Below are 16,468 nucleotides of genomic sequence, written 5' to 3' on the forward strand. Positions count from 1 at the left end.
GTCATGGAGACTTTTCTAATAGCGTATCTAATGAATTATGGGTGATTATATGAAAGAAAATCTGTTAAAAGGCAACTTTTACAGTAGTTGAATGAATTTTGATATTGGTGAATTTTATGTCTTTTCTTCAGAGAAAGGAGAGGGACTAGAAGCTGTAATTAATTCCCTAAACACTTAATTTATTGCAAAATCCATACATGACTACCACATTTTTAATATTTACAGCTACTGAATAACTGCTTCCTCAAATGTATTAATAGTTCATTAATATTTACTGAGCATACACACATTGTTTACAGGGCACTTCCCACTGTGATTCTGGAAAAATGCTAGATAAGAGTTTCATTGTGGTGTATTTGTATACTTCATTAATTAATATTCATGTTGTAAAGGACAGTAATATGGATCTAAGCTTTGTATTCATAATTGAGTTCAGCAGCTGCTTCTGCTTTGATATACACAGATGTGTGAATCAAGACAGTGGGTGAAAAATATTAAAGTAGGCTTAATTATTAGAACAATTTTGCTTAATTGTTGCTCAGTTGTACAATAGGATTATGTAAATGTCATTAAATTTATTGTTAAGGTTTACATTTTGTTCTAATGGTTCTTGTTCCCTTCTATTTCCAGACCGGTATGTTATAGTCGGCAGCCACCATCATACTGCATACAGTTATAATGGACAAGAATGGGCCAGTAGCACTGCAATAATCACAGCTTTTATCCGGGCCTTGATGTTAAGAGTTAAGAGAGGGTGGAGACCAGACCGCACTATTGTTTTCTGCTCGTGGGGAGGAACAGCTTTTGGCAATATTGGCTCATATGAATGGGGAGAGGTAAAATAAAATATACATTAATTACAATGCTTTTCTTTTTTCACCAAAGTAGACAAAATAAAATTGTTGGAGCTGAAGACAATAATGTGCCTCCCAACCAGGGTATTATATCTGCTAATTTGGTGACATCATCTATAAGAATAAGGGGGAAGGAATTAGAGTTAGACCATAGTGTATAATTTAAGTATTTTATCCCTGTTGCTACCAGATCTGCAAACCCTGCTACAATATAACCCACAATAATATTTGTCTGATTATTGTAATTTTCTCCTTAGAAGAAAAATTGACAGGCACTGGACAAGAAAGGATCAAGTGATACATACCATTACCTTATTTTGCAAAAATCTTTTTAGGAATTATCTGGAATCAGGGAAAAATCACCTATATTAAATGTTTATTACCTTAGCATTATATTTTATCTATACAATATGGAGATTGGATTTAAAATAGAAGTTACCTTTCTTCCTCCATCCCTCCACTTGTTCCTCTTTCTACTGCTCCACCCCTTCATCACTCTCTCCCTACCTTCTGTTTCCTATCTGCCTACCTACTGCCTACTTCCGTAGTAACTACCTTAGGAAGCCTGTGTCCAAATGAAATCAAGCATGCAATGAGGCACAATTAGAAAACAACTTGAGTATTGAAGTTTCAAATGCTTCTGCTAGGTTTGTGTCTCACAAATGCACTGTATTTTTAATAGAACATGAGTATGGATAATTGCATTGTTGGTATATTAACAACAATGAAAACATTGTAAAACTTTTAGATATTCTATTTCCTTTTGTTAGGTAGATAGCAAGGGATTCTGGGTCTCCTAGGGATGAAAGTGGGTGTTGCTGTGATTTACCCCCCCAAAATGGGCTTTCAGAGAGGCTCATGGGAGGGCTGCATGCACAGTAAGACTCAGGTCATGCAGCTCCCAACTGTCTATTCAAAGTGCTTCCATGGTAACATCTGAACCACAAGGGAGGTCCCAATCCAAGCACTATAAAACAAGTTGCAGACCATAATCAGGCCCATTTTTTCATCCTTCTCCTTGCTCTCTCTTTGCTGTGACAATGGTTACAGTCATCATCTGTGGCATATGTATTATGCTTTGTAAACCTATATCTTGCTCTTTTCCTATAATCCTATCTTTCTCTCCTCAATAAACCTCATTTTCATGCTTATCTTATTTTGATGCGTCTGGTCATTCTTTGGCCATGAGTGCACTAAGAACCAACATTTCAGACTAAAACCTGACACTTTTATCTTTTTTTAAAGGAGGTGATGGATACCTCAATTACCCTGATTTTATTAATACACATTGTATGCCTGTATCAAAACATCATATGTACCTTATGAATATATATGATTATTATGTACCCAAAATAATTAAAAATAAAAAGTTAAAATGAAAACAAAAGAGGTTCAATAGCAATATGCAGAACAAAAAATCTACACAAATTTACTAGGAAAGTAAAGTTATTTAATATTCTAGTTTTTCATTACTACTTTACCTTTGAGGAAAAAAATTGTATCTAACAGGAAATTCTCTTGTTACACTTTTTAGTTAAGCACTCAAAAAAACATAAAATGTCTACTGAATGTCAAAGAAAATATCAAAAAGGTATAAACAAGAAAATAGCAAGTGTCTTTTTAATTTGAAGGAAAGAAAAGTCTTAAAGATGAGAAAAATTTTCAGTGTAAAATTCATCAAGATTCACACATTGCATATTGGAATGCTTTTCCATATGTAAATTAATGGTGTGAATGTTTGATCTCTATTCAAAAGAACTACTTCAAATGAAAAAATTTCGTTGCTTAAAGAACCTTTTCAAATTGACAAATTTGTAAGTAAGATGGAAATATAATTGCTGAATCAAACCCCTATTCAAATTACTTACTTTAAAGATTGGTAAACAAGTTAAAGAACTAGTTAGGAAATATGTCCGGACTTGCTATTAGTAATTCAGAAACAATAAAACAATGTTTGTTTTCTTATAACAAAAAAAACACATATTAAGAAAATGTCTTAAAAATTCTTTTCAAATTCGAAAGATTTATTTCACTATATCATAGTTTTCCAGATACCTATCTCATAACTTTCACAATTTATGTTAGTCCTAAATTAATACATGTATTTCTGAACTGAACTATGTTCTAAAGTAGACTTGTCTAACTTTAGTAGTTCCTAACAAATACCTTGAATCCCAATGCATAAGAAATTTCATGGCAAAAAGGCCTTGAACTTATTTGAGCATCAAACATCAAAGCCTGTACTAATCAATGTGGCCCTGCATGTATGTGAGCAATTATTCTTTCAAAGTATGTGATATTTTTGTGGTTAAAATACAAATTTCTTTTTAATTTTAATTAATTAATGAATTAATTGCATCTTTCAGTGATTTTCTATTTTCTCAATCAACAGATACTAAAAGTACAATTACTACAATGTGGGAATTCACAAGAAAAACTGCTAGAAAAGGTTATTCTTACTCAAAAACATTAGGTACCACTGTCTTCAAATATTTGTATGTATATGCAGGCATACTTGGCAAGTGATTACACATTCAGTTACTTTTAGGCTTTTCATATGACTGGATGGGAAAAAGATATGAAAAATAAAAAAGGTGAATAATGTGCACTTGATTATTGGCTTATAAAATATATTTCTATATTTACTGTGTCTCAGAAGATTATTTCAATGCAGTTCTTAATACCATTTCGTAACTATCTGTTTGAAGAGAAATTTAGAAAACTGTTAGTTGTCCTGTTCTTTCTACTCTTATCAAATCTACTCCTTCTGAGAATGAAACATTTTCTTTTAGACTGAAATCAATTTGTGCTTTAAATACATTCCCTCATGAAGGTGAACAAGGAAAGCCTTTGTTGACATGTCGTGTTACCCTATTTAAATTTGCTTACATAGAAATCTCTGGAAACCCACAGTTGTAGTTAAGAGGATTAGGTGATGTTGGTCAATCAACTTAAAAATGGGATGTATAATGACAGAAGTATTAGAGAATTGACTCAATACTAATCTTGATCCTTGAAGAAAATTATAAAATTTTACTAAATAAGTTCTTTACTTTAAAAAGTACCATTTCTTCTGTGAAGTATCTTCATTTGTCGTAGGCTATTGTGGAAATACTACAGATTTGAGAGCCAAAAAAGCCAGAGTTCAAATCCTTTCTACCATAAAATATGTTTGCAAGATTAACTTCTCTAAGACTTGATTCCTTAAATGCATGCATTAATGCTACCTTGTGAGGTTCACAGGAGAATTGCATGGACTAATATATAGACAGTTTCTATGTGGCAGTGTGCAAACAGGAACTGTTTTTTCATACAACTTAAGTAAAATAAACATTTCTAAGTAATACTATGGAGAAATTACTCAAGTTTAAAATTAATCATTTATGTTCATTTGAAATATTTATTAATTTTAAGTGATTATCTTTTCACCTCTTTAACAGAGGTATAGCTGAATTTTCAACATAAAATAAGGGTAACAGTGAGAACATGCAGGATTTGTCTTTCTGTGCCGGGCCTATTACACTTAGCATAATATTGTCCAATTCTGACCAGGTTGTCACAAATGACAAAATTTCCTTCTTTTTCAAGGCTGAGTAGTATTTCATTGTGCATATATACCACATTTTCTTTATGCATTCATCTACAGCAGAGTGTAGAATGGTGCTTCCAGAGACTGAGGGGTGGGGGCAATGGGGAGATGATGGTCAAAGAGTACAAAATACAGGAGGAGTATTTTTTTTCAGTTCTATTGTACCACCTGGTGAATATATATAATAATATGATACATTTCAAAATTGCTAAGAGTAAATTTCAGATGTTTTTACCACAAAAATGTTGAATATTTGAGGTGATATAATAGATATGGTAACTAGTTTGATTTAATTACATTGTATTCATTAACTATAACATCATTTTGTACCTCATAAGTTTTTATAATTGTAAATTACAAATCTACAATAAAAAATAAAAATAAAATGGTGATAACATTATTGATTTATTAGATATAGAAGTCTTTGTAGATTTTATTTCATGGTGCTAGAAGAAGAAAGATACTATCCCAAGACATGACATAACATAATTTTTAGGCATTTCTATAGAAATACCACCATGATAATTACCCACTTAATATTTATGCAACGAATGCAGGAAAATAACAGAAGGACTTCTTAGTGGTATCTTATTAATAGGATCAGTGATCTTCATTTTTGCACGGTAGGGGTCAGCAGAGAAGTGAAAAACTATTCTACAGAATCATTTTGTGCTACTTACATGCCCTAAATATGCATCAGGTTTTATTTAAAGTAATATTTGCAAACTCACAATTGTAGTATGCCCCATTTTACTCAGAATTAAGAGTTACTTTCTGCAAAAAGTAGCTCATTGCTTCAAAGAAAAGGGCTAGTTTTATTAATCACTGAAGTAGTTTATCTATGTCTGTTCCTAATTCAGTGAGTATAAAATTAAATTCAATCACTGGAGCAAATATTCCATTTTGTACTGTATAGTTGAATCTCATACCATGTTAACTTTTTAAGAACATTTTCTCTTAAAATTTGACTTTTGTCAGGAACATGCTTTAAAATTTTTAATTATATGTTATATCTGATTCCTCACCACCTTTATTTAAAATCCTTTACAACCTTTGTGTATTCTATTAAATAATATGGGATTGGTTTTTAAAAAGTACTTATGAAATGTAATGATTTTAAGTATGAAGTGTTTTTTATTCGACATTTAACTAATGAAAGAGAATCTGTTATTTTTATTTATGTTAAAGATAGATCCTTTTTTGGATTTCAGGATTTCAAGAAGGTTCTGCAGAAAAATGTTGTGGCTTATATTAGTCTCCATAGTCCCATACGGGGTAACTCAAGTCTCCATCCTGTAGCATCACCATCTCTTCAGCAGCTAGTAGTAGAGGTAAGATGAACCACTTTTGTATAAAATGATTATAAAAACCTTCCTTTTTCTCTATAATTTGGCATTTCTTGATTTTTAATTTCTTTTTAAATGTGCATAAAATGATATGTAAATTTTTTAAAAATGATCTATTGCTGATTTTTTTTAAAAATTAAAATCTTTAAACTAGTTTTGCATATCCTGGAATTCTTCACATGCTACTCTTTTATAGTATAATGTAGGAGGTACAAATCATGCAGTTATAGAGAAGGTATGTAAAAATGTAAATTTATTTCTTAAAAGTTTCATTTAGCTCTCAAATTCCAAATTCTGCAATCTTGACATCTTGTGGTAAACATGGTAACTTCTGAATTTCTTCCCCCTCATTCATGTTTGGCATAAATTTTGGACCTATGCTATCTTTTCAACTACATTATAAGCTCCTTGAGAACAAGAATATAGTTATAATTAAATTTAAAATATTTAGAAAATATTGTTTGAAAAAATATATATGGAAAATAAAAGCATGTATTTTCCTACTAAGTAACTTGAAAAAAATCATGTAGTTTGTGGTGTTGCACTACAGTTACTTATTTAAATTTAGTCACTTCTCGCCTATTTCAAAGAATTTAGCAGAATATTTTTCCTGTTTATTAGTAGTGTTCACACTTTAATTTCTGCATTCTTTTTATGACTTTCACCACAGATAAAATATGTGCTATTTCTCAGTATGAAAATAATCATACCACCACTAGGAGGTGGTTTCATATCAGCTCCAATGTCTGTTGATGTATATTGGAAACGACCTTTCAGATGCCCACGGGGTTTCCAACAAGTGTTACAGGAACTGAACTAGAAAAAGAGAGAGATAATGAACAGTGCTTTGGATTAGCCGTAATTCTTGATTGAAATGTGATGCAAACTAACATTTTATGACTTTCATAAAGTATTTTCTAGTTTAATAGTTTTCATTGACATTTCCATATGTAGTACAATAAAGAAGACATTATGAAAGATGAAATGGATAAATCTGTACATTTAAGATCAGCCAATGTGCATGCTCTAAATTACATCCAGATCTGTAAGTTAGTGTCTCCTGCTTTGTGTAATACGTTGAATTCACTGACTCTCTTACCTGCCTAGAAAAAAACTCACAAGAACAAATCAGCTACAGATGTCTCTCTTGGGAATTTAAAATATTTCTGCATAAAGTGAATGATAAGTAAGAAGAAAGTATATGCTCAAGTATCCAGAAATTGGGGAGGGTTTGTTAAAAATGTGTCTATTCTTTCTTGTGTGTTATAATTTTTTCTATTTTGAGAATCTTGGAAGACATGGAATCATTGAAATTCATGGGTAAATATAAATAGCAAGCTATTAAAGAGCATCAAATCTATATAATGTCATTTCTGATAATATCTTTGCTTATCATATAACAGGGCCATAAAATAGTTTAGTATCTAAAGCTAATTATGTAAGAGTGTAGAATGGTTTTTTAATAATGAATGGTGATATGGCGTGACATACCTTCATATTTTTGGGGAGATGAAACTTTTTTATTCTATAATTTAAAATATTTAAAACTAACCTTAAATGTAAAAAATGAATTGGAATCTGTACAGAAACAGAATTCCTTTCAGTTGAGATTTTGTTTGTGTGTATGTGTGTTTCACAGAACAATTTGGAAGAGTAGGAATATCATAAGTTCAAACAAAGAATTGTATATGTAATTTAAAAAGAAGAAGAGTACTTACATATATATTAAATTTATGGAATAAATATATATTATAAATTAAGATATATTTGCATATAAATATTCAATATCACAGCTTTTTCTTTAAAATATATAAACACTCTTAAATATATAAAGGTTAAGAAAACTGAAGGATATAAAACCTCACAGTAATTTATATAATGTAAATAAAATAATTTAACACAGTTGCATTTAAAAGGAAGATTTAAAATGTTTCTTTCAAATAAAAAGAACTTAAATTTTAACATCAAAACAAGGTAACTTTACTTACAATGACAAAGATATTTTATCAATTATCAAGGACAAAGATATTTCATCAATTTATTTAGGTTCTGTTACTATATACAAATCACATGTCCCATATAATCCAGTACAAAACAAATAAAAAAATTCAAAATAATTTTTATACATAGAATAGTCTTTTCTACAAAGAAAGCATACTGCCTAAATTTTGGATAACACAAAGCTATATGGAGTATCTGATACTTTGTATAACAGTATGCAGTTTCCAAAAGATCTTGCCAAGTTCATGCGGTAGATTTAAATATATTAGATGAAATCTTTAAAGGATTAGTATATAATACTGCATTTTCTTTAAAAATCTGGATATGTATAGGATGTTTTAATGTCTTGATATAAAATAAAAATGTGAAATGGTTGCCCTAAATCAAATACTAGTTTTAACTTCATTAATAATATGTTATTCCAATCAAGGAATTTGGTCCATCACATTATACCTTGCTATGGTATTCCTATTATTCAAGTCAGATTTATGGGATATATTGAGATATAATTTACACTCAGTAAAATTCTCCATTCTTAAATGTACAGCTTAATGAATTTTGATTAGCGTATACAGTCATGTAAACACTATCACAATCAAGATATACAGCATTTCCACCACCCAAAAAACTTCCATCATTTCCCTTTTCATTCAGTCTCTTCCCTTCATCCCCAGTTCATGTCAACTACTAATCTCAATTTTGCTCCTATGATTTTTCCTTTCAGAATACCACAAATAATGGAATCATACAGTATGTAGCCCTTTATATATGGCTTCTTTTACTTAGCATAATGATGTTTAAGATTTACCAATGTTGTTACATATGTCAGGAGTTCTATGACCTCTTCTAGACCTGAGGGCCTGAACCCATGGGTGCTGGTACTGGTCTGTGGCCTGTTAGGAACTGGGCCGCACAGCAGGAGGTGAGCGCAGGCTAATGAGTGAAGCTTCGTCTGTATGAACGGCTGCTCCTCATCACTGGCATCACTGCCTGAGCTCCACCTCCTGTCAGTTCAGCAGCGGCATTAGATTCTCATCAGAGCTTGAACCCTACTGTAAACTGCACATGTGAGGGATCTAGGTTGTGCTCTCCTTATGAGAATCTAATGCTTGATGATCTGAGGTGGAGCTGAGGCAGTCATGCTAGCACTGCAAATACAGATTATCATTAGCAGAGAGGTTTGACTACACAGTAAATGTAATGCACTTGAATCATCCTGAAACCGTCTCCCACCCGGCCCGTGGAAAAACTGTCTTCCATGAAACCAGTCCCTGGTGCCAAAAAGGTTAGGGACTGCTGTTCTAGACCACTGAGAAGATAATTGGACAGAGACCAGTGCAATCAATACCTTTGGAGCTCTCCCTCCAGGTTAATATTCTAACTTTGATTTTGAAATGAAGAGAATTTAAATAATTAAAATAGAGAAAAAAAGTCATTTCCCTGAGGACAGTCCACTAAATTTGAACTATATCACCCTGAGTAGAGAAGATGGAAACTTTTGAAGATCCAGAGATATTTAATGATTCTGAATCTAATATTAATGATTTTAGGTTTTTCTTAGGATTCATAAAACATTGACCTTAAAAAAATTGTCTGGAATGTGTGTGGCTTCAGTGATGTACACACTGATGGCCTTAACTTTAACACAATACAATATATTAGTGTAATAAACTTGCACTTTGTACTCCATGAATAAATACAAATAAAAAATAAATGGGGAAAAAATTTAAAAATTGTCTAAAGAACGGTGAAAAATTGATGGTTACCAAAGTTGGTTAATAGGAACATGAGGGTTCATTGTATTATGCCCTTTTCTTTTGGGTTTATTTATAAATTTTTTATAACTTTTGAAAAAATACTATATTTTTCCAAGTTATAACTAATAAATTAGTTTGTCTTCTGAAAGTAGCAATAATCTATCAATGACTTTCACTTTGAGTGGCAAATAAGAGGAAGAAGTAAGGCTTTTGTACAATTGATTTTTCTGGTACATCTGTTAATATTTTGCATACACATTTCTACTCCATTTGTGCTACCAATATTTTTATGAGCATAAAAATAATTACTTCACTTAAAATTAGCTTACCAGTTTTGGAATTTAAAAACTGTTGAAAAAACTAAAATATAAATATCAATATTTTTAAAATTCCTACACATTTCTAAAATGGATATACATTTCCAAGTCATAAATCACCTCTCTTTGTGAAAATATTAACTCCATCAATGTACTGTGCAAAAAAATGGTGAAATAACTTTTGTCTTTACTTTATGATACCAATACCAATGTGTACCTTATATACATCAAACAAGTGTGTATGTCAATTATATAAAAAATTTTTTGAAAAAATCCACTAAAATATTCAAAAATTGACAATTTAGTTAAATAAAAAAAATCTCATCTAGATGGTATCATAAAGGATTCAGGTTTGAATTTCCTAATTTTAATTCTATGGTTCATAGTCCTTTGAATGTTAATGGTTGTTTCTAATTTTTAGCTATAATAAATATAGCTGCTATGATTATTCTTATGTGTTGGTAGAATGGCTACACTACTTTATCTTGAGTATTTATCTATAAATGGAATTTCTAGGTCACAGGGCCAAAGAGTTTTCCAAAGTGGTTGTGCCAATTACACTCCTACCAACAATGAATGAATATTTCAGGTGCTCCATGTCATCACCATTTGGCATTATCACGCTCTTGAGAGTAAGCTGACATCTTTTGGAGTTTTAATTTGAATTTTTTTAATGATTAATAGTGTTGAGCACCTTATCACAAATACTCATTGGCCATTTGGATATCTTCCTTTGTGAGGTGCTTGTTTAAGCCTTTTGTCTACTTTTCAAACAAAAGTTGTTTGTCTTTTTCTTGTCAATTTTTAAGAGTTTTTAAATACATTCTCAAAATAATTCTTTTGTTGAATTCTTCTCTCAGTCTGTGGCTTTAGTTTTCACTCTCTGAATAGTAGCAACACAATTTAACTATTAATATTTTTATGGAAATCTTTCCAAACTGCATTTATTGTTCAAGCACTTTATACAGAACATGGTGAACTTACTTTAACCTAGTATTGATATTTAAGGAGATTGATAAACTTCTATTATCTATTTTTTCATTCACAAATATTTAAGTATGTGTGTGTGTATGAAATATGTACATATACACATACAAATACATGCATACTTATACACACACACACACACAGACACTGGGGACTGTAGGATGTTCTGTAGAGATTAATGGAATGCTCAGCTCCTCCGATTGAGTAGAGAATAAGTGATCCTTTCTAAGATCCAATTTCTTGGGAGAAAAAGCCCATTCTTTTTTATTTCCACTGACTCCTTAAATGGACAAAAAGATGCACAGACCAATGACCTCTTAGTTAATGAAACACAACTACCTTCATGCAAAATAGTTGTGAAGTTAAAATATGAGATTTCTTCCCAAATGATAGTCTTAAAAATTGCAATGAAACACAATCACATATGTACCTCTCTCTATATATTGCTGTTTCACCCTTAGTTTTTGAAATTATTATTTCTAGATCTCAAAAGGTATTGATTTTGGCTGGGTGCAGTAGCTCATGCCTCTAATCGTAGTACTCTGGGAGGCCTAGGTGGGAGGATCCCTTGAGCTCGGGAGTTCAAGAGCAGCCTGAGCAAGAGCAAGGCCCGATCTCTACTAAAAATAGAAAAATTAGCTGGGCATGGTGGTGCATGCCTGTAGTCCCAGCTACTTGGAAGGCTGAGGCAGGAGGATCTCTTGAGCCCAGGAGTTGGAGGCTGCAGTGAGCTATGATGACACCACTACACTCTAGAGGGGGTGACAGACCAAGACTCTGTCTCAAAAAAAAAAAAAAAAAAAGGTATTGCTTTTGCCTTTAGAAAAATAATTTGATCATTCATATATTAGTCAGCGCTCTGTAAGTCTCTGATAAATAGTAATGAAATTTCTAAGAGATTATTTTGGGAAAATCTGTAGCATTCTTACATATGAAAGTGGTCAAGCTAACCATATTCTGCTTAAATGATGCTTTTGCAGCACCTGCCAGAAACTGGCAAACCTGATCCAAGCTAAACAATTGTATCAATATTGTAAAACTGTGCAGGGGAGAGACTGTTTTTTTTAAGTCTATGAAACAAAGTAGAAAAGATTTTTTTAATTTCATGTTTTTCTGTTATAACATACCAAGCATTGCCTACAAGAAAGTGCATATGCCTCAAATCACTACGTTCGTTAAAGCATTGAGCCCAGAACTGGACTATACTTCTTCATTGTGCATAATCCTGTCTGTTGCAGAGCCCAGACAGTGACAAATTGTAAAGAACTCAAATTGTTCAGGACATTGCTTTAAGTGTTGTAGAGCACACAATAAGCTGATGAAATCCGTCTATTGCCCAGGAGTTTATGATTTTACCATGAACTTAAGACATGGATAAACAGCTGAAATATAGGAATGAGTGTAATGTGTGTTAGACTAGAATTCACAGTAAAGAGTCAATGTGATGAGTTTTAATTCATAAACCAGGATTGTATGACAGTGGCAAAAAGTTTGAATAGACTGAATCTTGAAGGAATTTAGCCATCTGTCATTTCAAGTCTCAATCCTTTGATCATGTAAACAAACTCCTATTTTATTGAACCACCAATGTTTCTTTTTAAATCACACAAAATAATGTTTATTCCATTTTCTTGCTCAATTGAGTGCAATACTGTTATGCTTTTACTCTTTTCGTCTTGTGTGTGCAGGGGACAGAGTGTTGTGCGGGGGAACTGACGTACCTGTGGCTGAGGCATTTGTACATTTGCTTCTCTAACTGTCATGGTGCTATTTTTCCTTCTGCCTGACCACACAACTGTTCTTTAGGGGATAAAACAAATAGATATTCCCTCCAGGCAATATCGCTGAGCTAAGTTTGTAATATGAGAGAGGAGTTCCTAAGATGAGGCATCAGAGAAGCGGTACTATTCATCTTTCTGTGCACAAACACAAAAACCTTGGGAGCCAAGTTGAAACTTGACCAGTTTCTGAGAAACTTGAATAACACGCAGGTCACCAAATCCAGAATCCCATAAAATAGCTTGAAGCTATGCTTACGTTTCTTGGATTTCTTTAAATGTAAATCAATATATAAATAAATAATCAAGAATCTTTTAGAACAGATGTTATTACTTTTTAAAATTTTCCTCAATATAGCTATTAAAAGATTATTTTTTGTTTTATTTTATGTGGTTTCATTGTGATATAATTTAGACTTTTTTCTCATTCATTTTTCCTTTGGTTACTTGCAACATTTTTTTTTCCCATAAATATGGGAAATGAAGAGCAACAGATTACAGAAGGTATGGTGGTAGAATTAAAATAGCTGTCTTTTTTTTCTCTCTCTTTCTCTGCTCTTGATAATTTTAATGCAGAATACTGCAACAAAGCTGCATTTCATTTCTGTTTCTTGTTAAGATATAAAAGTAAAATTGACTTTGAAACATTTTTCTATTAACTTGTCTTTCATGACATATGACATAGATTTTTTTTGTTTTTATTGACCTTTGATTTTTTTTTATGGGAGAAATTTTCTTCACTTTCTTGTTCACCATGAATTTCAGCTTTTCAGTGAATTCTCCTTAATTTATCTTCCTTTCTGCTGCTGCTTCTACAAGTCAAGAGAAGTGACCATAAAGACTAATAAACTGATTTAAAACCCTTCTTTACACTAATTTACCACTTCAATAAAGTCTTACATTTAAACTTGCGATTCTATTGGCAGGTTTATCTATCTCCTAGGTTTACAAGGCTTTGCTTTGTGTTAAAACCAAACAATCCCTCCAGTTTATTACTGTTTTACAAGGTTTTCAGTTCAGTATACACTGACAATATGTAAATCTCTTTTTATTTAAATCTAGATATCAAGGAACGTCTTAGTGAGATTCTGGTTAAAACCCTGAATTTTAGAAAGAAGCTGATTTAAATATTTGGACTATGTAGCCAAAGAGAAATGCAAACAACTTGAGATATTAACAAACTCAGCTTGAATTCATTCATATAATAATTATTAGTATTACATTTTTAAAATGGCTTTAGCTGAGTTACTTTTTGTCTGTGATTTTTTGATTGTTATATTGGGCACAGGCCTCTGCGGGACTTGAAAGAATGGCTACCTGCTCTAGACAGGTATTAATGAATTACCATTGTTGGCAGATTAGATAAAATTCTTTAATCTACACACCATCATTAATGCAGCAAGTATACTTCTCAATTTTAAAAATGAAACTTACTGTTATGAATTGTTACTTTTTTCTCCACCTGGATATCAATCGGGTCTTACACATTTTTGTTAAACAACTATCATTAACATTATCAGTTAATCATTTACATAACACCACAACAGTGATGCTTTGCCCTTATGACATATGACATTTTATATAGTATTTTTATAAGGAGTGAAATAAATTTAAACAGGCATATGTTTATGCTGAAAAATGGAACAACCTTTTCAAGTATAAATACTGGGGTAATTTCAGTATCTGCCAGCATGTACTTATCTTTGACAAATTACATAAATCATGGACCCGTAGTTTTTGTTGTCACTTTGTTGCCTGGGCTAGAGTAAGTGCCGTGGCGTCAGCCTAGCTCACAGCAACCTCAAACTCCTGGGATCGAGCAATCCTCCTGCTTCAGCCTCCCAAGTAGCTGGGACTACAGGCATGCGCCACCATGCCCGGCTAATTTTTTCTATATAGATTTTTTTTTAGCTGTCCAAATCATTTCTTTCTATTTTTTTTTTTGGTAGAGATGGGGTCTCGCTGTTGCTCAGGCTGGTCTCGAACTCCTGACCTCCAGCGATCCACCCGCCTCAGCCTCCCAGAGGGCCAGGATTACAGGTGTGAGCCACGGCGCCCGGCCAGGTTTTGTTGTCTTTTAAAATGGTCTCCTGATCAAGCAGTTTTGTATCTGAATGGTTTGCTAGGTTCTTTAACAAAATAATTTGGTTCACTGAAACAAAAAGAAATCAATACACTAATAATGTTCAATAAATGGTTAAACTAATAAATATGCAAATGAACTTGCTTTAAATCAATATTTCCCAGTCTGTGTTATGAAAGGTATACAACAGTGGAACCTTCAGTAGCTTACCCTGCATTGTAAAGATCCAGATGTAAGCAGAAGAACATGCAGCCATTTCCAAACTAGTTTTATTCTTGGAACATTTTCCTTCAGGCCTCTTGTGAAAATGGCCACAGACATGCTGCTTTAAACAAACCCTATTGTATCTGAAGTTGGAATTTTTACAGACGTTTCAATTGAGTGTTCCATGCCTTCACTTTGAAAATGAATTTCTTCAAATGGCAAGAACCACAATTTGCATTTTTCAGTGCAAATACACTTTTTCAGAAACCCAATTCAATACGCAGTGCTGGTAAGACTTGAAGACACTGATTATTCCTTCCGTTTGATCTGGAATTTCACCTGCAAATTTATAGGCTTAAATGTCCTACAACCTGACACTAATCTCTTCACAGTTACTACTGCTAACCACATTTTTTGTTGCAAAAATATAATTTTAAGGTGAGGATGATAAAAGAAACTGAATAGCAGAACATTAAGCTGTTTTAACCCTGAAACAACAATCCTCCTGAGGGCCATGATAGCAATTTTATGTTTGTCTTCAAGGTGTATAGAAACAATTTCAATTCAGCCTAAGGAAGAATTCTTAAATAGGAAGAACTACCTTAGGTTACTCAAACACTGTACAGATGTTGTGAAGAGAGAGCAAACATTTTTATGGTTGAACGATTTAGCCAATATTTATTTATATGGTAATTCATTCATGAATTCATCTTTTATCTATTTGTGTTTGTTTATTTGTTTGTTTAGCTTTTATAATGTATAAGAGAGCCTGCAATTGGTTCCTAGACTCCTCTGGTTTCTAGGCTAACAGCTTTCGTGTTTATTTATCTATGTTGTGCCTTTACAAATTCTGGCTCTAAATGCATAAGCCATATAGGATAACAGTTTGTGAAATACAAGAGACCATGAAAATTTTAGGTCCAGTGTTGATGTTTACAACTCTTTTCCGAGGCTGTGTGATCACATAAACATGGTGGGTTGCTGTAGACATTTATCCATGATAACGGTTGCACTCTGACACAGCTGTAACTCATTTATCTTTGGTAATCAATGATAACTCAAAAAAAAAGTTTAAGATGACAGTAGCCAAGATTGAAACAGACATGAATCTACAAAGGTTTATAGAGAAAAATCTATTTTGGAATCACCGTGGTATCCTATTCCACAGCATCCATTTTCAAGTAAAGTAATCCAGAATTATTTACTTTTAAAATTTCAGAAACTAAATGAAGGGTATTAATTTGTCAATTATGTTTTACATGAAGTTCAGTCAGCCTTGAAATAAAATAGTATTTTTTTCTAGCTGTATATAGACTTCAAAAATATTAGGCAGGTTTCAGTAATATTCAGTAGGTAATCATAGGCTCAGAAAATAATAGGGTATTTCATGATCGCTAAATGAGGTGGGATGTTGCTTTAGTTTGGTAAAGATTCACTAGGGTGATTGGCATTTTCACTTTACCCTAGAAATAGAAATTTACGTAAAAGAACTATGTATGTTACAAAACACTTCCTTGAGAACTAATACAGCTCTTTTTATTATTTTATTATA

The 16,468-nt window shown here is 32.3% G+C and overlaps 1 protein-coding gene across 5 annotated transcripts in view; it reads left to right on the forward strand.

Moving 5' to 3' along the window:
- NAALADL2 (N-acetylated alpha-linked acidic dipeptidase like 2) overlaps positions 1–16,468 on the forward strand; it is an 887,154-nt gene that overhangs the window by 577,798 nt on the left and 292,888 nt on the right. For all 5 annotated transcript variants that reach the window (XM_045539692.1, XM_045539695.1, XM_045539696.1 and 2 more), the window contains exons 8-9: positions 631–836; positions 5,655–5,774. In XM_045539692.1, the coding sequence (XP_045395648.1) occupies positions 631–836; positions 5,655–5,774 (326 nt within the window). The remainder of the gene's footprint in view (positions 1–630; positions 837–5,654; positions 5,775–16,468) is intronic.

The sequence above is a fragment of the Lemur catta genome, chromosome 1 (genome assembly GCF_020740605.2).
Source record: "Lemur catta isolate mLemCat1 chromosome 1, mLemCat1.pri, whole genome shotgun sequence".
Lineage (NCBI taxonomy): Eukaryota > Metazoa > Chordata > Mammalia > Primates > Lemuridae > Lemur > Lemur catta.